At 66.7% G+C, this 26,796-nt stretch overlaps 1 protein-coding gene across 5 annotated transcripts; it reads left to right on the forward strand.

The window, feature by feature from the left end:
* Positions 1-478: 478 nt before the first annotated feature.
* On the forward strand, positions 479-26,796 carry SMTN (smoothelin). Of its 5 annotated transcripts, none has more exons than XM_064168807.1 (21): positions 479-605; positions 7,757-7,917; positions 8,115-8,208; positions 8,289-8,367; positions 9,460-9,803; positions 11,177-11,279; positions 11,507-11,772; positions 11,914-11,977; positions 13,199-13,309; positions 13,774-14,160; positions 15,294-15,397; positions 17,886-18,128; positions 19,075-19,233; positions 19,319-19,394; positions 19,639-19,803; positions 20,375-20,437; positions 20,606-20,669; positions 21,001-21,171; positions 21,748-21,871; positions 21,945-22,096; positions 25,929-26,796. In XM_064168807.1, exons 1-21 carry the CDS (start codon positions 555-557, stop codon positions 26,077-26,079), a joined length of 3,132 nt encoding a protein of 1,043 aa, XP_064024877.1. In that variant the 5' UTR covers positions 479-554; the 3' UTR covers positions 26,080-26,796. The 5 variants fall into 5 exon arrangements, with proteins under 5 accessions (XP_064024877.1, XP_064024875.1, XP_064024873.1 ...); XM_064168805.1 differs by lacking the exon at positions 479-605 and adding an exon at positions 23,401-23,572 and having other exon boundaries at positions 7,346-7,917; positions 25,929-26,102; XM_064168803.1 differs by lacking the exon at positions 479-605 and having other exon boundaries at positions 7,346-7,917.

Raw genomic sequence — 26,796 nt, forward strand, 5'->3', positions numbered from 1 at the left:
GAGTCCCACCGAGCCCGTGGAGTGTCCCCTGCGGGGTGACCTCCTCCCAGCTGCAGTGGGGAGACTGGGGGAAGGGGTCGGGGGGACGGGACGACTCCCTCCGCCTCCCCTGCCCCGCTCTGCGCCGGCCGGAGGGGCTGGGGGCGCAGGGCCGCGGAGCGGCAGCGCTACACCCGCACCGGGGGGACTGCTGAACGGCGCCGGGAAAGGCGGGGAGAAGCCTCCGGGGGTGCACCGGGACCGATCCGCGCGTCCCTGGCCCCCGCGCAGGGACCCCGAGGCTCAGCCAGCGCCGGGGCCGCGGCAGGCACCGGAACTGTCCCCACCCGCGGCGGGCCCGGGGCCGTGCGGGGCGCAGCCTGGCAGCGCCAGGGGCGGTGCAGAGCGGGGCCGGGGCCGCCCCGGCGGGAGCAGCCAATGGCGGCGGCGGCGGGCGGGGCCGGGCGCGGGAAGCGGCGGGTCGGGCCGGGCCGGGCGGAGTGCGGGGCAGCATCGCACCGGCAGCCCTTTGTTGTGCGGCCGCCGCTGAGCTCGGCGCCGGCCGCAGCCGCGGGATGTCCCAGGAGAAGCTGCTCGGCATGGACGAGGGCGCGCTGCGGAAGCTGGTGAGGCCCTGCGGGGAACGGGCCGGTGCGTGCCCGCCGCCGCCTCGGCTCCCCGTGCCCCGCCACGCCGCCAGCTTGTCCGGGGCGCGGGCGGAGCGGGCAGCCGGGCTCGGGTCCGGCGGCTGAGCGGCAGCGTGGGCCTGTCTGCGCCTCCGCGGGCGGTGGGGATGCTGCTTCAGCCTGGCAAGGAGCTGCGGTGCTTGGGGGATCCCGGGCGGAGCTGCTGCGGTGTTTGGGGGGGATCCCGGGCGGAGCTGCTGCGGTGTTTGGGGGGGATCCCGAGCGGAGCTGCTGCGGTGTTTGGGGGGGATCCCGAGCGCAGCTGCTTCGGTGTTTGGGGGGGATCCCGAGCGGAGCTGCTGCGGCGTTTAAGGAGATCCTGCGGAGCAGCTGCGGTGTTTAGGGGGATCCTGCGTGGAGCTACTGCGGTGTTGGGGGGAATCCCGGGCAAGCGGCACCTGGAGGGGCCCGAGCTGGCCTGGGCACGGCTGAGCTGTAGCACAAGTCCCCGTCGCGCCCCAGGGACTCCAGAGACTCCAGCCCTGCTGCTCCGGCCACACTCGGCTCTCTGCTCGCTCCGCGCCCGGGCTGTGCCATCTGTTCCCCGGCTCCATCTCCTCGGGCCGGCGAGTCCCGCCTGAGGCGTTTCCTGCCGCCCGCTCGTTCCCTGCGTGCCCCTGCCCGGGTGCCGGCTGCCATCTGGCCCGGCGCTCCGCTGCCCGCGGGCTGGCTCGCTGCCATGCGCTGCTCCCCCGGCTCGCTGCCCGCATGACTGGACGGCAGCTGCTGGAGCAACGTCCGAGCTGCTTCCCTGCTCAGTTTGTTCCCCTTGGAGCAAGAACCGGAGCCGAGCCTTGGGCTCGCTGCTGCCGGGGCCGGGTGGGCTGGTGGAGGACGCGTCCCTAATGTGGGGCCCTGGGTGCCGGGCTCTGATCTGCTCGGCCAGGGCTGCCCAGCTCTGAGTGGTGCTGCCACCTTCCCTCCAGCCCCGGGGCACCGCAGGCTGGTGGCTGGGGTTCGCTGGCTGCTCGGGCGCTGGGATGCCTGCCGCAGGAAGCCGCCGCAGCCGGGAAGGCTCCGTCTGCGGGAAGAGGAAAGGGCCGGGGTGCCCGGCGGGAACGGGAAGGGGAAAGGGCCGGGGTGCCCGGCGGGAAGGGGAAGGGGAAAGGGCCGGGGTGCCCGGCGGGAACGGGAAGGGGAAAGGGCCGGGGTGCCCGGCGGGAACGGGAAGGGGAAAGGGCCGGGGTGCCCGGCGGGAACGGGAAGGGGAAAGGGCCGGGGTGCCCGGCAGCGGCGGGAAGGGGAAAGGGCCGGGGTGCCCGGCAGCGGCGGGAACGGGAAAGGGCCGGGGTGCCCGGCAGCGGCGGGAACGGGAAAGGGCCGGGGTGCCCGGCAGCGGCGGGAACGGGAAGGGGAAAGGGCCGGGGTGCCCGGCGGGAACGGGAAGGGGAAAGGGCCGGGGTGCCCGGCGGGAACGGGAAGGGGAAAGGGCCGGGGTGCCCGGCGGGAACGGGAAGGGGAAAGGGCCGGGGTGCCCGGCGGGAACGGGAAGGGGAAAGGGCCGGGGTGCCCGGCAGCGGCGGGAAGCGGGAGCTGTGCCAGGCCATGGGCAGGGCATCGGAACACGGTGTTGCGCTGCCCTGCCAGAGCCTCCTGCCGTGCCACCTTCAGCCTGCAGTGGGTGAGGATGCGCAGAGCTGCCCCTCGCTCGTGGGCCCAGCCAGTCTCCGTGGGACGGCGCTGGGGGTCCCGGGAGGTGTGGGTATGGGCAGCCAGAGTTTTCTGCCCTGCAGGCGCTCCGGGGCTGTCCCAGCTGAGGTCTGGGGGCTGAGATGAAGCTCCAGGACCGGAGATGGGGCAGCTGTTGGGTCTGGGTGAAACTGGGTCTCCATCCCCCCCTGGAGGATTGGATCTTACCCCACACAGCTTTGTCTGTGACCCTCTGGGGCTTGGCATCCCCGCAGCAGCCTGCTCATAGCTTGAGTCTCCCTGTGCCCGTGTGGCGTGGGCTGGGGAAAGCCTGTTCCGAGCTGACGTGAGGCAGTGAAGGAATTATTTTTCTGGTGAGGTTTTGGCTGCGCTCGGCTGGAAGAGGATTAGGCCATATAAGGGCAAACTGCCTCTCCCACCGCTTCCTCCCGGCTCTTCTGCTCTCCCCAGCCCTCGGCTCTGCACTGTTTCTCCTCCTCCTTGCTTCCAGCAAGGGAGACCTTAGCAGCAGCACGTGATGTCCCTGGGGGTCCTGGAAGAAGGAGGTTGGGGGACAGGATCCCTGCAGCCTCCCTCGCTGGGACTGCTGCAGAACCTCTACCCCCTGCATCCCTCCCGTAGGCATCCCTGTAGTTCCCTTCCCAGCTGCCCGCTGGTACTCCACTCCCAGCTAGGCCAGCTGGGATGAACCTGTGGTGGGGCATCAAAAGGTGAGCAAGGGTGGAGGAGCCCGGGGAGGAAGCCGTGGGGAGCAGGGTGGGTGCTGCTGCAGGATGCCTGGAAGCTGGGGCTGTGCTGAGCTCCAGGCTGTTGTCCGCCTGACCCGGGGCTGGGAAATGCTTCCCTCTCCTGGCCCCTCCGGATCTCAGCCTGGTTAATTAGGCAGGCAGGATGCAAAGTCCCCTTACAGGCAGGGGCAGCGCAGGCTTGAGCTAGGGAAGTCAGAGCCACGAGGTCCCATTCTTACGCCCGGTGGCCTTTGGGAAAGGCCTCAGTGGCCCTGAGAAACTGCATCCAGCGCCCAGCTGCCCCTCCTGCCTTCCTCTGCCTCCACCCTGTTGCTTCTTCCGAAGGGGACAGCCAAGCCCATGGCTGCACGAGGTGCTTGAGGTGCCAGGCTCCCGTGCTCAGAGCAGCCTCCCTGTGGCCAGGTCCCAGCCTGCCCAGAGCTCTGAGCTCAGCTGCCGCAGGAGGCCGGATGGATGCAGGGCTGATTATAGCCTGCCCGAAGGAGCATTGCTGTGCTTGGCATCACCAGGAAAGCAGCCCCTGCACGTCTTGCCAGCAGTCTCTTCACAAAGCCACTCTGACTGCGTGCCAGGGCGGGGGTTTGCTTGCAACCATCAATTTGCTGCTGGCTAGGCAGGGCCCGCGTTGCCCTGGCACGTGCTGGCCCTGCTGGCAGGGTTGGCTGTCCCCTTCCCACCCTCTGGCTCCAGCTGTGGTTTCCAGCACACTCCCCTTTGCCGCTGGTCACAGAGCCTCCACAGCCACTCATTTGTCTCCTTCCAGCTCCTCCACGCTGACGTGGGCTTGGGATGGGACTCTTTAGCCTGCCCTGCTCTTGTTTGTCCTGTGGGGAGGAGCCTGCTGGCACTGGGCACAGGTCAGGTCCCACCTAGAGCCTCCTGGTCAGGGCAGACCAGGTTGGCCTCTGCTCCGAGGTGCCTGGGGCTGGTGTCCTGCTGTGTGCCATCGCTTCCGACACTTGTGGATCCTGCGGGTGCTGCCCCCCACTGTAACCCTGACCCATCTACAAGAAGGGCAGGAAGGGGGACCTGGAAAGCTCCAGACCTGTCAGTCTGCCCTAGGTGCCAGGGAAGGTCATGGAGCAGGGCATCCTGAGTGCCACTATGCAGCACGTGCAGGGCAACCAGGTGATCAGGCGCAGTCAGCATGAGGTCATGAGGGGCAGGTCCTGCTGGACTAACCTGATCTCCTCCTCCAGCAGGGTGAGCTGCTTGGTGGATGTGGGAAAGCTCTGGATGTTGTTTACCTGGAATTCAGGGAAGCCTTTGTCACAGATTCCCACAGCAGCCTGCTGCAGACCCTGGCTGCTCATGGTGTGGGTGGGTGCTCACTCCAGTGGGCTAAGAGATGGCCAGGCCCAGAGAGTGATGGGCATGGAGTTAGCTGCTGCTGGTGGCTGGCACCACTGGTGTGCCCCAGGGCTCTGCTGGGGCCAGTCATGGTGAACATCTTTAGCAGTGATCTGGGTGAGGGCACCCAGGCACCCACAGTCACTCTGCAGGTGGCACCAAGCTGGGTGGCAGAGCTGATCTGCTGGAGGGTAGGAGGCTCTGCAGAGGGCTCTGGCCAGGCTGGACCCATGGGATGAGGCCAATGGGATCAGGTTTGACAAAGTCAAGTGCTGGGCCCTGCCCTTGGGGCACAACAACCCCATGGATGCTCCAGGCTGGGGGCAGAGTGGCTGAAACTGCCCAGCAGAGAAGGACCTGGGGGTGCTGGGTGGCAGCAGCTGGAGATGAGGCAGCAGTTGCCAGCTGGGCCAGAAGGGCACCAGCAGCCTGGCCTGGGTCAGCAATGGTGTGGGCAGCAGGAGCAGGGCAGGGATTGTGCCAGGGTGGGCACTGCTGAGGCTGTGCCTTGAATCCTGGCCTCAGTTTTGGGCTGCTCACTCAAAGAAGGACATTGAGGAGCTGGAACAGGTTCAGAGAAGGGCAATGAAGCTGGGGAAGGGTCCGGAGAGGAGCAGCTGAGGGAGCAGTCTGGAGGAGAGGAGGCTGAGGGAGAGCTCCTTGCTCTCTGCAGCTGCCTGAGGGGAGGCTGCAGTGAGGCTGGGGCTGGGCTCTGCTCCCAGGTAAGCAGCGACAGGAGCAGAGGAGATGGCTGAGGCTGTGCCAGGGGAGGGGTGGGTTGCAGGTGAAAGATTTCTTTGCTGCAGGAGTGGTCTGGGGTTGGCAGAGGCTGCCCAGGGAGGTGGTGGAGTCCCCATGGCTGGAGGTGTTCCAGAACCGTGTGGCCATGGCACTTGTGGCCACGGTTTGGTGCCCATGGTGGGGTTGGGCTGCTGGTTGGACTGGGTGATCCTGGGGGGCTCTGCCCACCCAAAACGTTCTGTGATGCTGTCATCTACTGCCAGCAGCTTATCTAGGGACAGACCAGGGCCACAGCCTCCCAGCTGCCGTGAAGAGTTTTCCTGCCCTCAAGGCCTCTCCAGGGCTGCAGGGAGAGCCATGCTTGATGTGGAGCCTCTGCCTCCTCTTCTGGGCTGCTCCAGGCTCCATTGCTCCCCCAGCCCACTGCTGCCACCCTCTCTGGCTGGCTAAAGTGGCTGCTGTCCCTGCTGCAGCAGCAAAGGGAAGGTCCTGTCTCACTGCCTTTGTCATGGCAGCCACGTCCCTGCCCCTGGTGGCATCCCCAGCATGCAGGCAGCTGCCTGGGGCAGACAAGCCTGGTGCAAATGGGGAGTGGGAGGCTCAGGCTGCTCCCCATCATCCCCCTGCCTGGCAGCACAGCAGCTCCTGCTCTTCCTGCATGTTTGCCTGCCCTTGCACTAAGAAGAAGCCCAGGGAGCTGCAGGCCTCAGCTCCATGCTCATGCTGCTGCAGGATGCCATAAGCAGCTGCAGTGTACTGGGAGGGGTGGCAGTGCCAGCTGGCATGGCAGGGGCCTGCAGAGTAGGAGGCATCATCCCAGCTTCAAGTGGCTCTCCCCAGTTGCATGAATTGTCAGCACTGGGCTGGCCAGGGCTGGGCTGTCCTGGAGGTGCTGAGCATCCTGATGGGATCTTCCCAGCTGGGCAAAGGATAATTCTCCTGGCTGGGCCTTGAGCAGCTCTTTGGCCTGCAGCAGAGGAGGCTCAGGGCAGAGCTGATTGCTGTCTGCAGCTGCCTGCAGGGAGGCTGTAGCCACCTGGGGTTGGGCTCTGCTGCCAGGCAGCCAGTGACAGAAGAAGGGGACAGAGCCTGAAGCTGTGCCAGGGCAGGTCTAGGCTGGATGTTAGGAGGAAGTTGTTGTCAGAGAGAGTGATTGGCACTGGAATGGGCTGCCCAGGGAAGTGGTGGAGTCGCCGTTCCTGGAGGTGTTGAAGCCAATCCTGGCTGAGGCACTTAGTGCCATGGTCTGGTTGATTGGGCAGGGCTGGGTGCTAGGCTGGGTTGGGTGAGCTTGGAGCTCTCTGCCAACCTGCTTGATTCTGTGATTCTAAGGACCACAGCTTTGGGCACCACGGGGGTGGGGTGTGGCAGCTCTGTGCCTGCTGGCGTCACTGGCATGGAGCTGTGCCCTGCTGGTCCTCAAACTGAGCAGGGAGGGCGAAGGGTGCTGGCTCAGCTGGGATCTCTGTGTGGGTGGGCTGTGATTTGGGACCCTCTGCTCAGCTCTGGCACCAGCTGGGCACTCCCACTGCAGCAGGGGCCGGGTGGGTGAGCTGGCAGTGGGCTGGCAGTGGTCCATGTGCCCGGGTGGGAGGGGGCTGCTGCTGCTGCTGGTGTGCGGGCAGCCTCAGCTGCTCGCGGCGTGCCAGGGCTTGACGCTGACAGCAGCTGCTGAGGGCCGCGGGGTTTATTTTTAACAAGCTCCGTGGGAAATCGCCTCCAGGGCTGCCAGCGCCGGCACCGCGGGAGCACAGCGGGAGCACAGCGGGGCCGTGCCTGCCCTGCCCTGCCCTGCCCTGCCCTGCCCTGCCCTGGCTGCCCTCTGCCCGCCTCGGGGGGACCTGTGTGGGACCCCCTCAGGACGTTTGGGTTGGTGGCAGAGCTGGGACTCTGGGCCCGATCTGGAAGATGGGAAGCAGCTCTGGGAGCCTGTGCCAGGTCCTGGTGGGCAGCTTTGGATGGGTCAAGAAGCATCCATGAGATGCTCTTGGGGGAGTTAGGGGGGGTCATGGCTGTGCTCCCCACGTAGAGGGTCGGGCTGTGGTTTAGGCCAGATCCCACTGAGGGATTTGGCTCCAAGAGCCATCTGCCATCCCCTGGTGCTGGGGGAGGGTGGGGAGGGCTGCAAGGGGACTGGGTGGGTGAATTGCTGGGACCCTCCTAACCAGCACCTCCTGGAGGGTGTGGGGGTGGTAGAACAGACTCTTGTCCCCTCTACTTACTGCTGGAGGGGCTGGCGTGGGCGGGAGGCTTGGTCCTTGTTCTGGTGGCATGAGGGGGCAGGGTTGCAGGGATCCAGCCCTTGGGGGCTACGCAGACCATCGACAGGCATTCGTGCCGCGTGTCCCCATCTCCGCACCCCTCCTACGCCTGCAGGTCCTGGTGCCGCTGTGGCGGCCACGGCTGGGCCCAGCAGCCTGCTCCCGGGGGCGCTGTGCCCACTGCCTGCAGGGCCAGGCGGTGCCAGGCGGCGTGGGCCCCGCGGGACAGGCAGCCCCATTGTCCGGTGCGTGGGCAGCCCGGCCGAGGCCGGCACCGGGGCCGAGCCGGGGAGCCGCAGCGGCCAGAGCCGGGGCTGAGCTCCTGTCCTGTCGCACCCAGCTGGAGGCAACGGTGGACCTGGCCGAGCGGCGCCAGATCCGCTCGGCCATCAGGGAGCTGCAGCGGCAGGAGCTGGAGTGGGACGAGGAGGCTCTGGCGTCCAAGCGCTTCCGCCCGGAGCGCGGCAGCCACCGGCAGGACGATAAGGAGAACTGGCCGCGGTGAGTGCCGCCGGCGGCTCCGGTGCCCGGCCCCGCCGTGGCTCGGGCAGCTGCGGACTGGGGCGGCCCGGCGCGGTGCAGCTTGGCACATGGAGGGTGGGGGGGCCCACGGCCTGACCCTGCCGGCTGCCCCCGAGGGGACTTTGCTCCCGAGCACCCACAGCAGCTCCTGCCTGGCTGCTCTCACCCTTGCGCAGGTCCCGGCGCCTGGAGGAGGAGCAGCAGATGGCTCTGGCTGCCCTGTCCCGGCAGCTCGAAGCCATCACCGATGTGGAGGAGCTGACGAAACTGGTGAGCCCACGGCGCGGCGGTGCCGGCGGCGTGCGGGGGCTGCCGGTGTGCCGGGCTAACCCCGCTCTGCTTCTCCGCAGCTGCGGGCGGCGGGCGAGTACGAGGAGCGCAAGCTGATCCGAGCTGCCATCCGCAAGCTGCGGGCCGAAGAGGTTGAAGGTGAGGCCACACCGGTGCCCGGGGGCAGTCCTCCCGGAGAGCCTGGGCTGTGGGCGGCTTGGCTGCCCGAGCTGCGTCCTGAGCGCTGCCCGAGCTGCGCCTTGAGCGCTGCCCGAGCTGTGCCCTGAGCGCTGCCCGAGCTGTGCCCCGAGCGCTGCCCGAGCTGCGTCCTGAGCGCTGCCCGAGCTGCGTCCTGAGCGCTGCCCGAGCTGCGCCCTGAGCGCTGCCCGAGCTGCGTCCTGAGCGCTGCCCGAGCTGCGCCCTGAGCGCTGCCCGAGCTGCGCCCTGAGCGCTGCCCGAGCTGAGCCCTGAGCTTTGCCCGAGCTGAGCCCTGAGCTCTGCCCGAGCTGCGTCCTGAGCGCTGCCCGAGCTGAGCCCTGAGCGCTGCCCGAGCTGAGCCCTGAGCGCTGCCCGAGCTGCGTCCTGAGCGCTGCCCGAGCTGAGCCCTGAGCTCTGCCCGAGCTGTGCCCTGAGCGCTGCCCGAGCTGCGTCCTGAGCTCTGCCCGAGCTGCGCCTTGAGCGCTGCCCGAGCTGAGCCCTGAGCGCTGCCCGAGCTGCGCCTTGAGCGCTGCCCGAGCTGCGTCCTGAGCGCTGCCCGAGCTGCGCCTTGAGCGCTGCCCGAGCTGAGCCCTGAGCGCTGCCCGAGCTGAGCCCTGAGCGCTGCCCGAGCTGCGTCCTGAGCGCTGCCCGAGCTGAGCCCTGAGCGCTGCCCGAGCTGCGTCCTGAGCGCTGCCCGAGCTGCGCCCTGAGCGCTGCCCGAGCTGCGTCCTGAGCGCTGCCCGAGCTGCGCCCTGAGCGCTGCCCGAGCTGAGCCCTGAGCGCTGCCCGAGCTGCGTCCTGAGCGCTGCCCGAGCTGCGTCCTGAGCGCTGCCCGAGCTGAGCCCTGAGCTCTGCCCGAGCTGAGCCCTGAGCGCTGCCCGAGCTGTGCCCTGAGCGCTGCCCGAGCTGCGTCCTGAGCGCTGCCCGAGCTGAGCCCTGAGCGCTGCCCGAGCTGCGTCCTGAGCGCTGCCCGAGCTGCGTCCTGAGCGCTGCCCGAGCTGCGTCCTGAGCGCTGCCCGAGCTGTGCCCTGAGCGCTGCCCTTGCTCCCCCAGCCGCAGCCTTGGCCGTGAACTCGCAGAGCAGGCGGAGGGACGGCAGCGACCCCCCCGCCGCGCCCGGGGGTGGCAAAGGCAGCCGGAGCGGCGATGCTGAAACGCCAGGGAGTGGGGAGAGCGGCCAGAGGGGCCACCCCGAGCTGCCAGCCCTGGCTGGGAGTGGGGAGAGCCGTGGTGAGGGCAGTGCCAAGCCCCCGGCCGCAGGCAGGAGCGAGGAGAGCGGCCGGCAGGACGATGCGGAGCAGCCAGCGCTGGCCAGCCGTGAGGACAGCGGCTGTGGGGGTGCTGCCCAGCAGCCTCCTGCCCAGCAGCCTCCTGCCCAGCAGCCCGAAGGCTCAGTGGTGAGTGTGCAGGGTGCTGCCGGAGGGGCAGGGCCACCAACCACCTCCTATCCCTTCCCTTGAGCTTCTGTGCCAGCCTGCCTGGGGCACAATCCCACAGGGCTCACCCGCCTGGGGAGACTGGGGCAGGTGGAGTTGGGATCTCTGTGGACACAGGGGACATGGGTGAGCTGTGCCAGCATGGTCTCAGCAGTGGTGAGCTGGGCTTGGAGGCTCCAGTCTGGGTGCCTCTAGTCCTGTCCTTAGGTGTGGGTGCTGTGCATGAGATGTCTGCCCCAGCTGGGTGCTCCTGATGGGAGCTCTGGAGTGGGGCTGTTGGCCAGAGTGAGAGCTCTGGGTAGGGGAAGGAAGAGCTGGTGGGCAGGGCTGGAATGAACAAGTGCAAGCCTGGGGTTTCCTTTGCGGTGCCAGTGGCACCCCCCCCAGGGGACCTGTGGCTCTGCTGGTGGCAGGCAGTCCCTGCAGAGGCACCAGGCAGGCTTGGGCTTGGTGGCAGGGGCTGGGGAAGAGGTGGGTGCAACCACAGACAAGCATGGGTGCCTGCATCTGCCTCTGCTCAGCACAGCATCCCCCTCTGCCTGCCCTGGGGTCATGGCAAAAGGCTACAGGAGGGATGTGGCCCTGTGCCACCTTTCAGCACTGTCTGCCTTCCCCATCCGGATGTGCTGGCATCCTGCCTCTGGTCCTGGCTGTGCTGGGACGTCTGAGCAGCCAGCAGAGCTGATTGCTCCAAGCCTGAGGGCATTTCCCTTGAGCAGCAGCTGCAGTTCTGCCTGATTTGGGTCCTGGTTCCCCTGTGCTCCCTCAGGGTATGGTCCCTTTTGTGCCTCCTGCTGTCCTGGAGTCACATCGGCGCCGATGCCCATGCAGTGCTCCTAGGGGCACTGGCATAAGGAGGACTGGTACACTGTGCCCTGGCTGGTGACAGCAGGACACCCCGGCCCTGCTCAGGGGTGTGTCAGGGACACACTGGTCACTTGTGTCTGGAGCATCCCAGGGTTTGCTGAGTAGAGCTACTGGTGCCATAGGCAGGGCCGGGGTGGTACAAAACTGGGGGCTTCCTGCCTCTTGGAGCACTGAGGTGCCAGGCTCGGGGGACACGAGGGGCCATGGGCACTGGGCAGGGGCTGTCCTCCCAGCTCCTACCTGGACAAGGCTGGTGTACTCGTGGCAGAGGCAAACAGAGGGATGCAAGAGCCAACTTCTTGCTACAAGCCCTGTGCAGAGAGTGGCTTGTCCATGCCTTCCATCCCTGGCAGAGACCTGGGTGGCATGAGAAAAGGCCACAGTGCCTGGCCAGGTGAGGGGTGAGGATGAGCCAGGGTGACTCAGTCAAATACTGGGATGAGGCTTCCACCCCCTGCTCTCCCCAGGCCCACGAGCGAGGTGTGATGGTGGAGCAGGAGCATGTCCCAGCTGGGATGCAGGAGCTCTGCAGACAGCCCACGGGAGACCCTCAGAAACCCAGTACCCAGGGTGAGTCCCCTCGAATGCCTATGGGAAAGCCCTGTCCAGGAGCATGCCCAGAGCCGGAGCAGCACCAGGGCCAGCTGTGGGCAGGGGTGGGAGGAGGGAGAGGGCAGTGTGGTGTATCCCAGTGGTACAGGTGAAGGAGCCAGGTGCCTGGTGGGGCCGTGGGAGCAGGGATGCTCTGCAGGCAGCCACAGGCCTCCCCCACCCAGAGCCTCTTCTTGTTCCCACAGCCATGGTCTCGGGGACCCTCGTGGTGCTGGAGCTGCAGCCAGCCCCAGAGCTTGCTCCAGAGCCTGAAGATGATGGCAGGGAGCTGGAGCAGGACAAGTCATGCTCCCCAGACACCCTCCAGCCCAAAGGGCAGCACCAGACAGCCTGGAAGGAGGAAGACAACCTGGGCAGCCCTGCCAGTGCCCGGGAGCCCGCTGAGGGGCAAAGCCACCAGGTCGAGCAGCTGCCCCTGGGTCAGCCTGGTGCTGGTAGCCAGAGCAGCCAGGTAGAGAGCTGGTGGCACAGCCTGGGGCCACTGCTGCTCCAGGGGCTGGGGGTCCCGTGGACGAAGGCAGCTGGCTGGGGGGGGGTGTGTATGTGTACCCCCTCCCCCAGCTGAGCGCTCTGCCCCTTTCTCTCCGTGCAGCTCAGCGTCAGGGTGTGCAGCCAGGTGGTGGGGCCGGCCGGGAGGCGTGGGGAGCTGCCCGTGGGTAAGTGCAGCCCCGCGGGGCGGCAGTGCTGGGGCCATGCCCCCCTCCCGGTGCTGCCCGAGGGGGGCCCCGCCGTGCTCTGCCCCGCGGCACGTGCAGCCCAGCAGCGTGGGGAGCGGCACCGTCCCCGGGGACGTGACTGCAGCCCACGCAGGCCGAGGCAGGAATGTGAGGACAGGATGTGGCCAGGCCAGCCCTAGCTGGTGGCCGGTGGCTGCGCAGCTGTGCGGCAGTGGTGCCTACCGCAGCCGGCTGCCCGGGGAGCGGGGTGCCAGGCTGGCTGTTTACCAGTGCCCCGGCTGCAGGCTGGGCAGCAGGAGGGCCATGAAAGGGAATCGGTGCCGGCAGCAAACCTCGGCCTTTTGCATTCTTTGTCCCAATAAGGGCAGGAGCCGTGCGCCGGCTGGCCCCGACCCCCCCTCCCGGCCGCACTCGCTGGCCCGGCCGGGGCTCAGCACCCTCGGGGTCCTCCCTGCAGCGCGGTGGGAGGGCAGTGGTCACCAGCTGTCATTTTCCTACTGCTAGCAAAACCACCCCCGCAGCTGTGCCTGGGGCTGGGGGGAGCCCAGGGGACGGCTCTCTGTCCCCAGGGTCAGAGTGCACCCTTGAAGCCAACCTTGCAGGTGGAGGTGCCCTCTCTCAGATGGGCATTAGCTGGCTGCTGGCTCTTGGGAAGGCAGAATCCCTGGGGAGGTGCTGGAGGGGGTGGGCTGCAGTGTGGCACAGCCCCAGGGCAGAGGGAAGCGTGCAGGACCCAACCCTCCTTGCCTCCCCTTGGGTGCTAGGGAAGGGCTGAGCCCCCCAGCTTGGGCATCAGTAACTCTGGCCCCAGGCCCAAGCGCTGCTTGTTCAGTGCCCACTTGCAGCCTGGGTGGAGGCTGAGCCACTGGGCCCCTTTGCCAGAGGCGGTGCTGGGCTGGCCCTGCTATACCAGGGCCTGGTGAGTGCAGAGGTGGTCCTGATCTTTCAGCACAGATCCCAGGTGCCACCCACTGCCCTGCTGGCCTCTTGGGCACCCCAGCACAAGCTGCCCGGGCTGCAGAGCAGTCTGTGAATGGTGGCAGACTTTGGCACTGCACCCTGGCGAGCGTGGGGTGGCAGGGTGGGGGCCCCCAGTGTGCTGTGCCAGAGCAGGGCTGGGGGGTGGCAACAGCACCTGTGCCACACTCACTCTGCCTCCCTTGTCCTCTTCCTTGCATACCTGGCCTGGCACCTCCCAAGTGTCAGTGTTCACCCAGGAGGTAGCAGGGACCCCAACTCACCTCAGTACTCACCGCTGGCAGCAAGTGTCCTCCTCCTCCTCCTCCTCCCCGCGCCCAGCTGGCCACACCGGTAAGGTCCCGCAGTGGCTGCCTCTGCTCTCTCTCCGCTTCACAGTGACAGGAGGCCCCCGGTGGAGCCTGGCAGGCGTGGCAGGAGCTGTGTGGCGGCAGGATGCTGCTGGCTGGGTTGGGGCTGGCTGCCCACCTGCTTGTTTGCCCCCTGCCCGGCATGTGCAGAAGCAGCCCCAGCTTTTCCCCTTGGCTCCTGCTTTGAGGGGCAGCAGCAGCCGGCCTGGGGAAAGCAGCATGCCTGGGGGCGGAGGGTGGCATCCCGCATGGTGTGGGCACCCTGGGGGTGAGCAGCACGCACGGCGGGGCGCTCCGGGGTGGAGAGGGCAGCGTGCATCACAGAGGGCACGCCGGGGGGCTGCATGCACGCCGCGTGGGGCCGACGAGGGGGGTGCAGCATGCGTGGCGGGGCCACCCGTGGGTCACCGCAGCCCCGCTGACCCCAGCGCCCCTTGTCCCCCGCAGAGCCCAGCGCGGGCGCAGCGCTGCCGCGGGCCGCCTCGGTGCGGGAGCGCGCCCAGCGCTTTACCCCGGCGGGCCCGGGGCCGGCGCTCGGCGCCGCGACGGCAGCGGGCGGCCCGGCGGGGGCGGGCGGCTCGGGGGGGCGGGCCGGGCCCGGCCAATGGCAGCGGGAGACCCGCACGGCCCCGCCGGGCCCCGCTCAAAACGCGCGGGGCGGCGGCGGCGGAGGCGCAGAGCAGCGCCCGGCCCCGGTCCGCGCCGGCCCCCGCCCCGCTCCTAGCCCCGGCCCCAGTCTCGACGGCATGAAGACCTTCTTCACCATCGAGATCAAGGATGGGCGCGTCCAGCCTCTCACGCCCCGCATCGTGGCCGCCCCCGGCCAGCGGGCAGGTGGGCGCCGGGCTGGGGCACCCACGGAAGGGAGGGATGGGATGGGAGGAGGAAGATGGGCAGCGCAGGTGGCATCCATCGGGAGAGTCGGTGGGGACGATGGGCAGAGGATACCCATTGCAAAGACAGGGTAGGGAAGCTGGGCACTGCAGGCAGCTGGGCACCATAGGGCACAAGTGGTCATCAGGGAGGTGGGTCTGAGAAAGTTGGGCAGATGGCTTCCAGCTGGGGAGGTGGGCACCATGAGGGCCATGAGTGCCACCAGGCAGGTAGGCACAGGCAGGAGGGCCACCAGCACTGTGGTACAGCAGTGGCACAACAGTGCTCCCGGTGGGATGACACGTGTAGCCTGGCAGTGGAGTGAATGGCTGCTGGTGGGCAGCTGGGCACTGACATAGGCATGGGCAGCAGTGAGCAGGTGGAAACCAGCAGGCAGGTGGGTAGCTATAGGCCACACAGGCAGCGAGAGGACACAGCAGCAGCAGTGGCACTTGGGTGCTGACAGCTTGGAGGCTGAGCCACGGGCACTGCCAGAAGAGCAGGGGCCGTGGGCAGTAGCATGCCTGGCAGCCCTCTCACCCCTTGGCAGCAACGTGCAGCATGCTCAGGGCTGCTCAGTCCTGGAAGCAATCTGGACCTGCAGCCTGCCCCCCTCCCCACCCTTCTGCCATGTTCGTGCCCAGGGTCCCTCCCCAGCGCCCTGTGCTCATCCTCAGCCCCAGGCTGGTGCTCCTGCCCACTGACCTGCTGATCCCGGGAAGCCCACAGTGTCCTGCTCCGTCCCATCCACCACTGAGTGGTGTCTGCTGCGGTGCTGCTCCTTATTCAGACGGAGCTGGCTCAGGATGGTCCTGCAGCCACCCCTCGCGCCAGGGGGCCTTGGCTCCAGCTAAAGCACTGCAGAAAGGGCCTTTCCTGGGGGAGGAGGAGGAAAAGCCAGAGTGGCGAGGGGGGGCCTTGGCTTCTCTGTCCCTTGGCTGCCCCAGAGGCCTGCCCCTGAGCCAGAGATCAGTGCCCACCGCAGAGGCAGGATGCATGCAGCAGGCAGGCAGCCCAGCCAGAGCCAGGCATGGGGCTGAGGCTGCTGAGCTGAGCCTAGGACAAACCCCTTGTGCCGTTTGCTCCCCTGGCAGAGCTGACCCTGGGGCTGCGGAACGCTCCCATCCGCATCACCACGGTCCCCAGCGGTGCCCCCTCTGTCTGCAGCATCGGCAGCATCAGCAGCAATGTCACCAAGGTGAGTGCACAGAGGGGCTGGGTGCCATTCAGGCACCTGGGTGTGGAGTTGGGAGCAGTGGCCAGGGTGGGCAGGTTGGTGCTGGCAGCACGGGCCAGAAGCTCTGGCAGCTCCCTGGATGGGTTTTTCTCCAAAGAGACCCTGGGGTCTTTGTGTGGATGCACAGCCCTGGAGCCACCTCAGCCCCCTGCACTATGTGGGTGGGGGAAGAGGTAGCTTTAGGAGCCTTTTACTGCTCTCCTATTTTAAACACTCCTTAGGGTGGCAGCCACTCTGGGGAAAAAACTCATTGCCACCCACTCCTCTGTTAGCCCTCCTGGCAATGGCCACTTCTGTGGCCCTGGGGAGCCTGCCAGGAGGGGCTTGCTGAGGGTCCCTAACCACGTCTGTGGCACTGTGGAGCCTGCCAGGAAGGGCTTGCTGAGGGTCCCTAACCACGTCTGTGGCACTGTGGAGCCTGCCAGGAGGGGCTTCCTGAGGGTCCCCGACCCAGTCTGGAATCATGGCTGGAGTTCTGTCTCCTGCTTTGCAATCCCAAGCTGATAAGCAGAGCAGCAGCTCTTGGTCTGGGATTAATTCTTGGATGCAATTGGAGGGAAAAAACCCCGAAAGCCAAATCCTCCTGCTCTGTTTTGAGGGGGAGGGGGGCACAGCCCCCAGGGGCTGGAGGTGGCTGGGCTGGGTGTGCACAGGGGCAGCCCCGTGCCCGCGCCCTTCAAGTGCTCTTATCTGCTCCTGGCCATCTAGGGTAATGCGAGGCGCTGCGCACGCGGCCTTGGCAGGAGCTGGGCTGTCAAGTGTGCTGCTGCCTCTCTTGAGGCCCTGTGCGTGCCCAGCTCACCCAGCTGCCTCTGCAGGCCTGGCACTGCCACCGGCCGTGGCACTGTTTATAGATTCACGGAACGGTTTGGGTTGGAAGGGACCTTAAAGATCGTCTCGTTCCAACCCCTCTGCCATGGGCTTACTCCATCCGTGGCTCAGCCCTTGTCAGCATGAAGCAGGCAGTGCCCACAGCCAGTGGGTTCTGCTGCCCAGGGGCAGCTCGCTGCCTGCAGAGGGTTGACTTCCTTGCGCTAATGCGCTTGGGCAGGCTTGGCCTGAGCAACCTGTCAGCTCTCATTAAGGTATCAGCAGCACTGCCCGGTGAGGTGGGGGGTTTGTGACCCATCAGCTGCCTGGCTGGAGAGGTAGCCTCCAGGTGTGCTCCTGGTGGGCAGGCAGAAGGAGGAGGAGGAGGTGGCAGCAATGCTTGCAGCCCTGCCAGGTAGGGCTCGGTTGGAGGGAGCAGAGGGGTGCAGGGATTCGGGGACAGTAGCTGCTGCAGTGTGTCCTGGCACTGGCAGAGTGCTGCCTGTGCCCGTTCTGTAGGGACCTGCTCCCCCTGGGGCATTCGTCAGGCAGCATGGGGGGATGGAGGCCCCCAAAAAGTCATGACTGGTGGCTAAGGTACTCAGGCCGGCCTCAGCCTGGGGCTGGAGCTGTCACAGTGCTGTGAGTGATGCTGGCCAGAGGAGGAAGGGCCCCGCAGCACGAGGGTGCGTGCGGGGTCAGCAGGGAGGGCACCGCAGCACAGAGGTGTGCAGGGTCAGCAGGGAGGGCACTGCAGCACAGGGATGTGCGGGGCCAGCAGGGAGGGCACCGCAGCACAGGGGTGTGCGGGGCCAGCAGGGAGGGCTCCGCAGCACAGGGGTGTGCGGGGCCAGCAGGGAGGGCTCCGCAGCACAGGGGTGTGCAGGGTCAGCAGGGAGGGCACCGCAGCACAGGGGTGTGCGGGGCCAGCAGGGAGGGCACCACAGCACAGGGGTGTGCAGGGTCAGCAGGGAGGGCACCGCAGCACAGGGGTGTGCGGTGGTCTCTGGCCCTGCAGCGCACCCAGCAGGGCGATCGTCTGGAGCTGATCCCATAGGGGAGGCCTCTGCTTCAATTGCTGTGCCCTACAGCCCCCTCCGTCCCCAGGCTGGCATCAAGGGCACTGGCAGGCACCCAGGGCTCGGGGCTCCCCCTCAGCGAGCCACCTGGTGCTGGAGCTGGAACTGCTGCCAACTGTTGGTGCCTTGCCTCAGCACCCCTGTGCGGGACCCCTGGCCACGGCGACAAGAATAGCGCAGCAGGCGCGGAGCCGCCCGGGCCGGCCTCCCGCCGGGGGGGTGTCCCCAGCCCCCTATAAAGGGCAGAGGACAGCTGAGCAGGGCTCGCTGCAGCCATGCCGGGGGTCAGCCTGGAGGGGCTGGTGCAGGCCGGGGCGGCCGAGCTGGCAGAGCTGCGGCGGGAGCTGGGAGCCTTCCGGGGGGTGGTGGAAGGGCAGCTGGAGCAGGCGCTGCGGCTGGTGGAGCCCCTGGCACAGGCGCTGCGGGCGCTGGAAGAGGAGCACCTGGAGCTGCGGGCAGAGCTGGCATCCCTGGGCCGCCGCCTCGACCTACTGGTGCTGTATCTGGGGCCGCAGGAGTGCCCTGGGGAAGACCTCAGCACCCTCTTTCTGGAAGCGCAGGACCCTTGCGCCCACTTTGAGGGCACGGAGGAGCCCAGCGGCCCCACGGCCCACCCGCCCGCCTTCTCCAGCACACGCCAGCAGTCGACCCTGCAGCTCTCCCGGAGCAACAGTGGAGTGAGTGCAGGCAGCCCTGCCCCGTGGCAGCACCCGGAGGCGGGGGGGCAGGAGGGTGGCACTGCCCCGCAGGGCTCCCAGCGACCCCAAGGATGTCAGGAGCCAAGACAAAGACCCTGGCACGAGGTGGGACAGTGGGTAGGGCGCAGAGGTGGCACGGCAGCGCTGGGGTCTGCCACCGTTTGTGCTGGCTGCTGCGGGGGGGGGGGCTCGGCGCCTGCCTGCTCCGCATTGCCGGCGTGCCGGCCGGGGAGGCTGCATGCAGCTGCCCTGCCCCCGCCTGCACCGAGGCACAGGTGGTGGCACGGCTGCCTGCGGCCAGCGTCACCTCCCGTGCCAGACGGGGTGCCAGGCTGGGGCAGCAGGGCACAGGATGGGGCCAGGTGTGTGGTGGGGCTGCTCCAGCCGTGTGCTGGCACCTCTCTGCTGCCTCCGTGCCCTATTCTGGGCCTGGCCTGCTGCCTGCCACACATTGCTGGGGGGTCGTGCTGAAAGGGACTTGGTGTCCTGGCTGTGCTCCGGCAGGGGCCAAGCTGGCCTGGATCCTGAGCTGGGCTGCGGGGGAGGCTCTTGATCTCCTGGGCAAGCTCTGCCCTCCACTAAGTCCCTTAATGCCCTGGAAATCCATCGTGCTGCTGATGGCACGCACTGGCCTTGCTAGTACCTCGCCCACTGCTGGGCACCTGGCACTGCCCAGCCTGGAGCACCTGGGCAGCCCCTACCTGCTGAAGGGTCCCGGCAGCCTGTGGTGCCTGGGGGCGGAGGGAGAACATCTGGGGTCGTTTTGGCAGCCACAGTCTGAGCGTGTCAGAGGCTCCGGGGCCCTCCCGGGGCAGGGGTGCCGCAGTGGGGGATTTGCGCTCTCCTCCCTGCCTCGGTCGCCGCAGACGCCTGCGGTGTTCCACCAGCTGTGAGCTCTTGCGTCGCATGTGGCACATCTTCTCCAGGGTCCCTGCCACCCGTGGCACTGGGCAGACATCAGGACAGTGTGGGGCTTGAGGCCTGAGCAGCGTGGGGGGTGGAGGGCAGGATAGCTGAGCTGGTGCTCAGTTGTGCGGTGCTGTCGTTGTAGATGGAGCCGGAGGTGGTGGAGCAGCAGCAGGTGCCAAGGCTAGAGTCAGAGATGCCCAATGGTATGGAGAAGGTCCAGGTGAAGGAGCTGGAGAGAAGGAACAAGCTGAACGTTGAGGAGCTGAGCAGGATTGAGGATGAAGATGTTCTGGATAAGATGGTACCTCCTCCGCTGCTGGGCTGCTGGGCCAGGGGCCCCGGAGCTGGTGGCACAGGGTGGTGCTGACCTGGGTGTCCTCCTGCAGCTGGATCAGACGACAGACTTTGAGGAGCGGCGACTGATCCGAAACGCCATGCGGGAGCTGCGCCAGCGCAAGCGAGGTACTGGCCGCGGCACTGCGGGTGGAGCTGGCACGCTGCTGCAGCGGGGCTGTCCAGCTGTGCTGCAGCAGGAGGGCATGCTGGGGCTTCTGCTGTGCCCCTGGCTGTGCCAGGCTGAGGACGTTGTCCTTCCCACAGACCAGTTCTGGCCTGGCAGCAGCCAGCAAGACCCCCGGTGTGGCGAGGGCCGTGGCTGCCGTGCCTGTCTCTCACTGCTGATGCCATCTCCCACCTGTGTTTGCAGACCAGCGGGAGAAGGAGCGGGACCAGCGGCTGCAAGGGATGCGGAGCCAGGCCGTGGCAGGGAGGAGCGGCAATGCCACCGAGACCACCACCACGCAGAGCTCCCAGTCAGCCGACGGCTCGGCGCGCAGCACCGTCACCAAGACCGAGCGCCTCGTCCAGTCCAGTACGAGTTGGGCTGGGGGTGCACAGGCCTTGCATGCCCAGCAGAGCTGGCATGCTGGCCCCTTGGGAGGCTGGGCAATGTTCCCTGGTGCTGTGCCACCGCAGCTTCTCTTGGCCCCTCTCGCTCCTTTTCCTGGCTCTGGCTCATCTCTGCTGGCTGTAGGACCGTGGGTCATGGCTGAGTCATGCTGCATCACCCGGGGCTTGCCTGGGCATCTTTAGGGGATCTGCTCCGGTGGTTTCCCACCCAATTCTCTGCCCCATTGGGGTGGCAGGAGCCTTGTATGGGCACTGAACCTGTCAAACTTCTCTCCTGGTCCCTTGGTGTCTCAAGGCCTGGCGGGTTGAGGGGTACTCCAGCTACCTGCTTGTTCTGCACTGGGCTTTGCCCAGCCTAGGGGCACATGCCAGCTGTTCCCCCTCTGCCTGCCCTGCCTGTGGCTCTGCCTGCTGGGACTTCTTCCTGTTACACTGTGTGGGTAAAAGAGGGCTTGGCAGTAGCGAGGATTCGTGGGTGCCACTGTGCTCTGGTCACAGCTGATTCCCCTGCCCCGTTGCCTTGCCCCCTGCAGGTGATGGCACCAAGACCTCCCGTACCACAACCATGGAGTCGAGTTACGTGAAGAGATCGGACAGTAAGAGCTTGTCCCACCCTTCCCCCACGGCATCCTCTGGCTCTACCCCCAGGGGCAGTGCTGCTGCTGAGCCATCGCTGCCTGTGTGCAGAGACACAGCCCCCGACCTGCCTGGGGCCACTTCTCTTGGCTCCTGCCCGAAGTCTCTCTCTTTTTTTCTCTCTGCAGCTGGCAACAGCACCTTCGTTCAAACCAAATCATCCTACAGCTCCTCTTCCAAGAAGACAGGCAGGTGAGGGTGGTGCATCCCCAGGGCCAGCCCCAAAGCTTCCCTGTCCGCCACCTGCTTTCATAAACTCTCTCTGCCTCGCTTGTGGGGTCCCCATGTGGGGATGTCTCCAAAGCCTCCCGGTCCTTGGGGCGCACTTACCGTTTCCAGTGGGCCCCATGGGCCTCTCCATGGGTGTGGAGCTGTGTCTGCCAGCAGGGAACCATAAGCCTCTTCTGTCTCAGCATTATGGAAGTCTCCAAAGTGCCATGGCTGGCAGTGGGCTGAGGCCACCGTGTGCCCTTCCCCAGGCTGCCTGCAGCACCTCTTAGCCTTGTCTGTCTCTCTCTCCCAGCATCTTTGACCGTGAAGACGAGAGTGCCTCCAGGCAGAGCAGCTTGGCCGCGCTGGAGCGGCGCCAGGCTGAGAAGAAGAAGGAGCTGATGAAAGCTCAGAGCCTCCCCAAGACCTCAGCCTCACAGGCTCGCAAGGCCATGATGGAGAAGCTGCAGAAGGAAGGTGGAAGGTGAGGCAGGGCTGGGGCAGGCTGGCGAGGGTGGCAGGTGCCATGTGTTTAACACGCCCTCCTCTGGGGCCCTCAGTTCAAGAGAGATGTTGAGGTACTGGAAGATGTCCAGAGCAGGGCAGCCAAGGCTGGGGAGGGGCCTGGAGCACAGCCCTGTGAGGAGAGGCTGAGGGAGCTGGGGGGGTGCAGCCTGCATCAGAGGAGGCTCAGGGCAGAGCTCATTACTGTCTGCAGCTGCCTGCAGGGAGGCTGTAGCCAGGTGGGGTTGGGCTCTGCTGCCAGGCCCCCAGGGCCAGAAGAAGGGGACAGAGCCTCAAGCTGTGCCAGGGCAGGTCTAGGCTGGATGTTAGGAGGAAGTTGTTGGCAGAGAGAGTGATTGGCATTGGAATGGGCTGCCCAGGGAGGTGGTGGAGTGGCTGTGCCTGGAGGTGTTGCAGCCAATCCTGGCTGGGGCACTGAGTGCCATGGTCTGGGTGACTGGGCAGGGCTGGGTGCTAGGTTGGTAGGTTGGGCTGGGTGAACTTGGAGCTCTCTGCCAGCCTGGCTGATTCTGTGACTCCTCCTCCCCCGCCGCAGCTCTCCCGCCCCCACGGCAGCGCGCAGCGCCGTGCAGCGCTCCGCCAGCTGCGGCGTGCCCAACGCCAACAGCATCAAGCAGATGCTGCTGGACTGGTGCAGAGCCAAGACCCGGGGCTACGAGGTGAGCTCCCTCTTGCCCTCCCCGGCCTTTAGGGCTGGTCGCCCTACCCCTGCTAACTGCCCTGCCCTCGCAGCACGTGGACATCCAGAACTTCTCGTCCAGCTGGAGTGATGGCATGGCCTTCTGCGCCCTGGTCCACAACTTCTTCCCCGACGCCTTCGACTACAGCCAGCTGTCGCCCCAGAACCGCCGCCACAACTTCGAGGTGGCCTTCTCCTCCGCAGAGTACGTAGCTCCCACGCCGTCCCGCGGGCTCAGGCCGCTCTCCTGCTCCCCGCTGCGAGGGGGCAGACGGGCAGGGGTGGTCGTGCTGGGGGTGGGTGCCCGATGGCATCGCTCCTGCCCTCTGGAGGGCTGTTTCAACAGCAGGGGAAAAGCGGTGGCTGTGTGGGTGTAGCACAGCCCAGGCTGGTGAGGTGGGGGTGGGCGTGGGGGGGTCTGGGCTTCCTGGGTGCGGGGCAGAGCACCCAAAGCCGAGGCAGCAGCTCCTCGAGCCCACTGAGCCACAGGCAGCGTATCCTATGCTGGGGTGCCAGGCGTGGGGCGGCAGCCCCTGGGCAGCCGAGAGCAGGGTGTGTCTGTGCCAAGCACCTCCTGTCACAGTCGTAGGGGCTCAAACACCATCGCAGCTTCTCCAGTCTCCTCCCTTCCCCTTTTGCTTCTGGTTTTCCTGGGTGCTGAGAGATGGGAGCGCGTCCAGCTGAAGGGCTGGCAGCCAGCCCCTCTCTCCTTCCTTCTGTCTCTCTCCCACCCACTCCTCCTCCCATCCAGCACCCTGCCCAGCGGCAGGGCCAGGCCGGTGGGAGTCCCATGCAGAGTGGTGGCTTGAGCTGGGAGCTCCCGGGAGCTCCCTGGGTGCCGTGGTGCTGTTTGGTGGAGCAAGAAGTGGGCCACGTGCCTGGCTCTTGGCACTCCTGTTAATGGACTTTCTGCCTTAATTGGGGAACCGGTGCGTGGACTTGAGAGAGCCATGGAACTCTTGGGCCTGGAAGCCAGGTGGCCTCTCGTCCTTCCTCCTCCAGCTCTTGTGAGCATCTTCTCCCGAGCTTCCTGCACCAGGGCTGTGCCATGCGGTTCCAAGCAGAGCTGGGCAGGAGGGCTGGGCTCGTCCCACCCCTTCCTCCCGGCGGCTCTATAGCAGAGCTCTATAGAGCGCCGCTCCGCTCTGGAACCCGCTCCCCGAGCACCTGGCGCGCCAGAACACCTCACTCCTCCTCCTCTTCCTCCATCTGTCCTTCCCTCTGGACCTCACGCCTCTCCACGCCACTCACCTGCTCTCCCTCTCCCCTGCTTGTGCCTCTCCTCCCCCCTCTCCGAATCTCACTGAATGGCCTTGGTGCGGTGGTGCCTGGAGCCTTCCCGTCCCTGCATCACGCACCCCACCCCCGCCCAGAGCATGCCAGAGCAGAGCAGCATCTGCCCGGGGGGAGGGATGGGAACTGCACTGATCTGTGTCTCTTTGTTTTCTCTCTTCCTCCCCTCCCCAACTGGGCTGTGGTCACTGGCTTGCCCCTCTCTCCCTGCCCCAGGAAGCACGCAGACTGTCCGCAGTTGCTGGACGTGGAGGACATGGTCCGGATGCGCGAGCCGGATTGGAAGTGTGTGTACACATACATTCAGGAGTTCTATCGCTGCCTGGTCCAGAAGGGGCTGGTAAAAACCAAAAAGTCGTAGCCCATTTTCACCCCCCCGGGAGCGATGGTGAGAACCTTCCCTTCCAAATATCTGCCCGTGCCCCACCGCCGTCGCTTGGCCGGGGAGCAGCCGCCACGGCTAGGGAAGAGGCTGGGGGATGCCGGAGGGCGACGCTGGCAGCGGCAGCTGGCGGGGCCGAGCTGCGGCCGGGACAGGGATGGGGGCAGCCGACTGCCCTCTGGACTGACAGAACAGCACCCGTGGGGGCTTGGGGAGGGGGAGGCAGTGTCGGCCCGGGGGGCTGTTGGCTCTCCCCAGCAGGGAGGGCAGCGGCAGGAGCGGAGCCGCCGTTGCTCTTCCTCCCCCACCTCTCCGCTCGCCGAGCTGGATCCCGAGGATTAGCTGCTGGGGCCCCGCTCTGGGTTGCAGCAGCCTCAGCCTGAGCGGTGCTGGTGGGTGCAGGTGAACCCCCTGGCATGCCCCAGCGCTGCTGCTTGCACTTGCGCCGCCTTCACACCGCCCCCCCGGGGTGTGCGGGAGCCGCTGACCCTGGCTGGGGGAAGGCTGCAGCCCCTGCCGTGGAGCCAGGCGTGGGCATGGGCCCTGCCCAGGAGGTGCTGCTTGCTCATATATGGGCAAGAGTGGGGAGCCTGGAAAGTGTGACTCAAGGCTTGGGTCCTGCCTCGTCTTGCAGTGTTTGTGCCTGTCTTCAGGGGCATCCCAGCTGGCGCTGGAGCCGCTGCTCCCCCGGGCTCCAGGCAGCAGCAGCACACCGGGGCCCAAACAATGGCTTTATAAGGGCAGAGTTGCTCTCGTGCTGCTATTGCTTTGCCATCACACCCCCCCCCCCGAGCAGAGGTAGTGGGGAAGAGCCTTTGGAGCTCAGGCAGGGACCTTCCGAAGGCCCTCAGCATGGCCCAGCCCCCACCACAGGGCAGCTCAATCTCGAGGTGCATCTGGGCTTGGAGCCTATCGGCTGCAGCACAGCAGAAGCTTCATAGGAGAGCTGGGCTGCGGCTAGCAGCAGGGTGCCAGCAGCCCTCTGGAGCCGGGGAGGCTCTCCTTGGCCCTGGTGGCTGGCACCAGCTGGTGGTCCCTTCCCACTTGCACTGCCTGCTCTGGGCTGTATGCTGGGGGGACTGAGGTGTGCAGCAGGGTTACTGCAGCCTGGGGAGCTGGGAGAGGGCTCAGGGGAGTGTTGTGGGGGTGGGTTGCAGCTTGAGCTTCAGATCTCCTTTGTGCTCAGAGCTGTCCAGTGCACCTTGTCACTGGGGCAGAACCCCTGCCTGAGGGTGATCCCAGTGCCAGAGCAACTGGGCCAGCCACGCAGTCAGTGGGGACTGCCCGTTTACACCAAGCAGCCCTCCTGTGCCCGGGCACTCATGGTTATACTGGGCATTACCAACAGCAGCAGCCTGGGGTACTGTCTGTCCCCTGGTGAGTGCTGGCATTTGCCACACTGCCTGGCAAGGATGCAGGGACCTGGGCAGGGCTGGAGGATAACTTCTGCATCCTCTCACAGCCCCTGGCAAAAAGGAGAGAGGATGAAGGTGACCTCTTCTCCTCCTCCATGTCCTGCTTGCTGTTGCAGTGCCTACACTCCAGCCTCTTCAAGCTGGGCTCTCCCATGGCTGCCCAAGTGCCCTCAGCTGGGGAAGCTCCCAGCACCCAGGGAGCTTTCTGAGTGGTGCAGGCAGAGTCGTGTGGCAGAGGCTGTGAAGATGGTGGGGTGGGAGTGATGTAGCCATGGTTGCTCTGTCAGTGTCCCCCAACCTGCTGGAACACAACCCTGCACAGACCCCAGCTCTGCACCAAGGCCCAGACTGGGAAGTCATGGGCACAGGCTGAGCTAGTTGAAGATAGGCAGTGCCCACCCCACCAGTGGTGTTGTGCCTGAGGCAGGCAGCTCCCCTGGGCTCCAAGCCAGGCCAGGAGTAGGAGTTAGGCTGGCAGAGCTTACAGGAGGCAGGAGAACGGGGCTGGAGCCTGCAGCAGAAGTGAGGGGCAGTGTGTGATGAGGACCCCCACCACACACCCTTCCCTGGACCAGCTGGTGCCGGGGGGCACAGCACAGACACAGGTGGGTAGGCAGGTTTGTCTTTCCCTACAGTGCGCCGGCATCAGCTGGAGGAAGGGGGCGGGCACAGCCTGAGCAGGGGGCGGCTGCCAGCACCAAAAGCTGGGGCAGAGAGCACCACCGTGGCAGGGGCTGCAGGCAGGCAGCCCCATCACAGGCATCTTGTGCTCTTCCCAGCGCCAGGAGTGGCAGGACTGTGGGATACCGTGGGGCAGGCAGAAGCTGAGCGGTGCTGCGGGCACTGGTGCCCAACCAGCAGGCCCTGGGCACGTATGGGTCCCCCTGTCTCAGCCCCTGTGGTGGGGCAGCTCACCCAGGGCCGTGCTGAGGGCTGCATCTCTGCAGGACGCTGGTGGACTGCGTGCCCCTGGTGGAGGTGGAAGACATGATGATCATGGGCAAGAAGCCAGATGCCAAGTGTGTCTTCACCTACGTGCAGTCCCTCTACAACCACCTGCGTCGCCACGAGTTGCGCATGAGGCAGAAGGAGTGCTAGAGCCTGCTGTGCCCACCGCTGCCCCCTGCCCTCAGGGCTGCCGGCAGGCAGGGGAGCTGCCTGCCCCAGGAGGGTCCGGGGGCACATGGGACTGGGGACAAAGCGGGGGGGGGTGGTCTGCCACCGGGGCAACCGCACGCCTCTGCCAGCCCGGTGCTCCCTCTGCCCCGGCCAGCCGCAGGCAGGCACTGCCCGGGCTGCTGCCCAGCTTGGCTTTGCCCGCCGTGCCCCCGCCTGTTAAGTTATTTGTTCTCCAAGAGTTCTCTGGCCTGTGGGCAGAACCCCTGTGTCCCTGCGGAGGGATTGGGCACATCTGTGTGCCCTCAGGCCTGGGACTGGTGTGGCTTGGTGGCCAAGCAGGGTTGTGCAGCCAGGCCTGGACCACAGGCACTTGGCCCCCTGCAAGGAAGCCCCTCTGCCCACCGCAGGCCTTGCTTGGTGCCACCTCCCTGGGGACAGCTCCACAGCCCCGAACCGACACCCTGCTTCCCACCATGCACGTGCACCCTGGGGCACTTCCACACCAGGGAGCGGGCTGTGGAGAGGGCAGGGAGGCAGGGGGGAGGGAAGGGCCCAAGGAGGGGCTGGGATGGCAGCCCCTGCTCTCCTCCCCAGCTCAGGGCACCGCGCTCCGCGCCACTCACCCCTCCAGCACAGTCTATGCCCGCACTGACACATACCAACACCAGCCAGACAATAAAGGTTTATTCTACAGGG

This window comes from Pogoniulus pusillus, chromosome 30 (assembly GCF_015220805.1).
Source record: "Pogoniulus pusillus isolate bPogPus1 chromosome 30, bPogPus1.pri, whole genome shotgun sequence".
NCBI lineage: Eukaryota > Metazoa > Chordata > Aves > Piciformes > Lybiidae > Pogoniulus > Pogoniulus pusillus.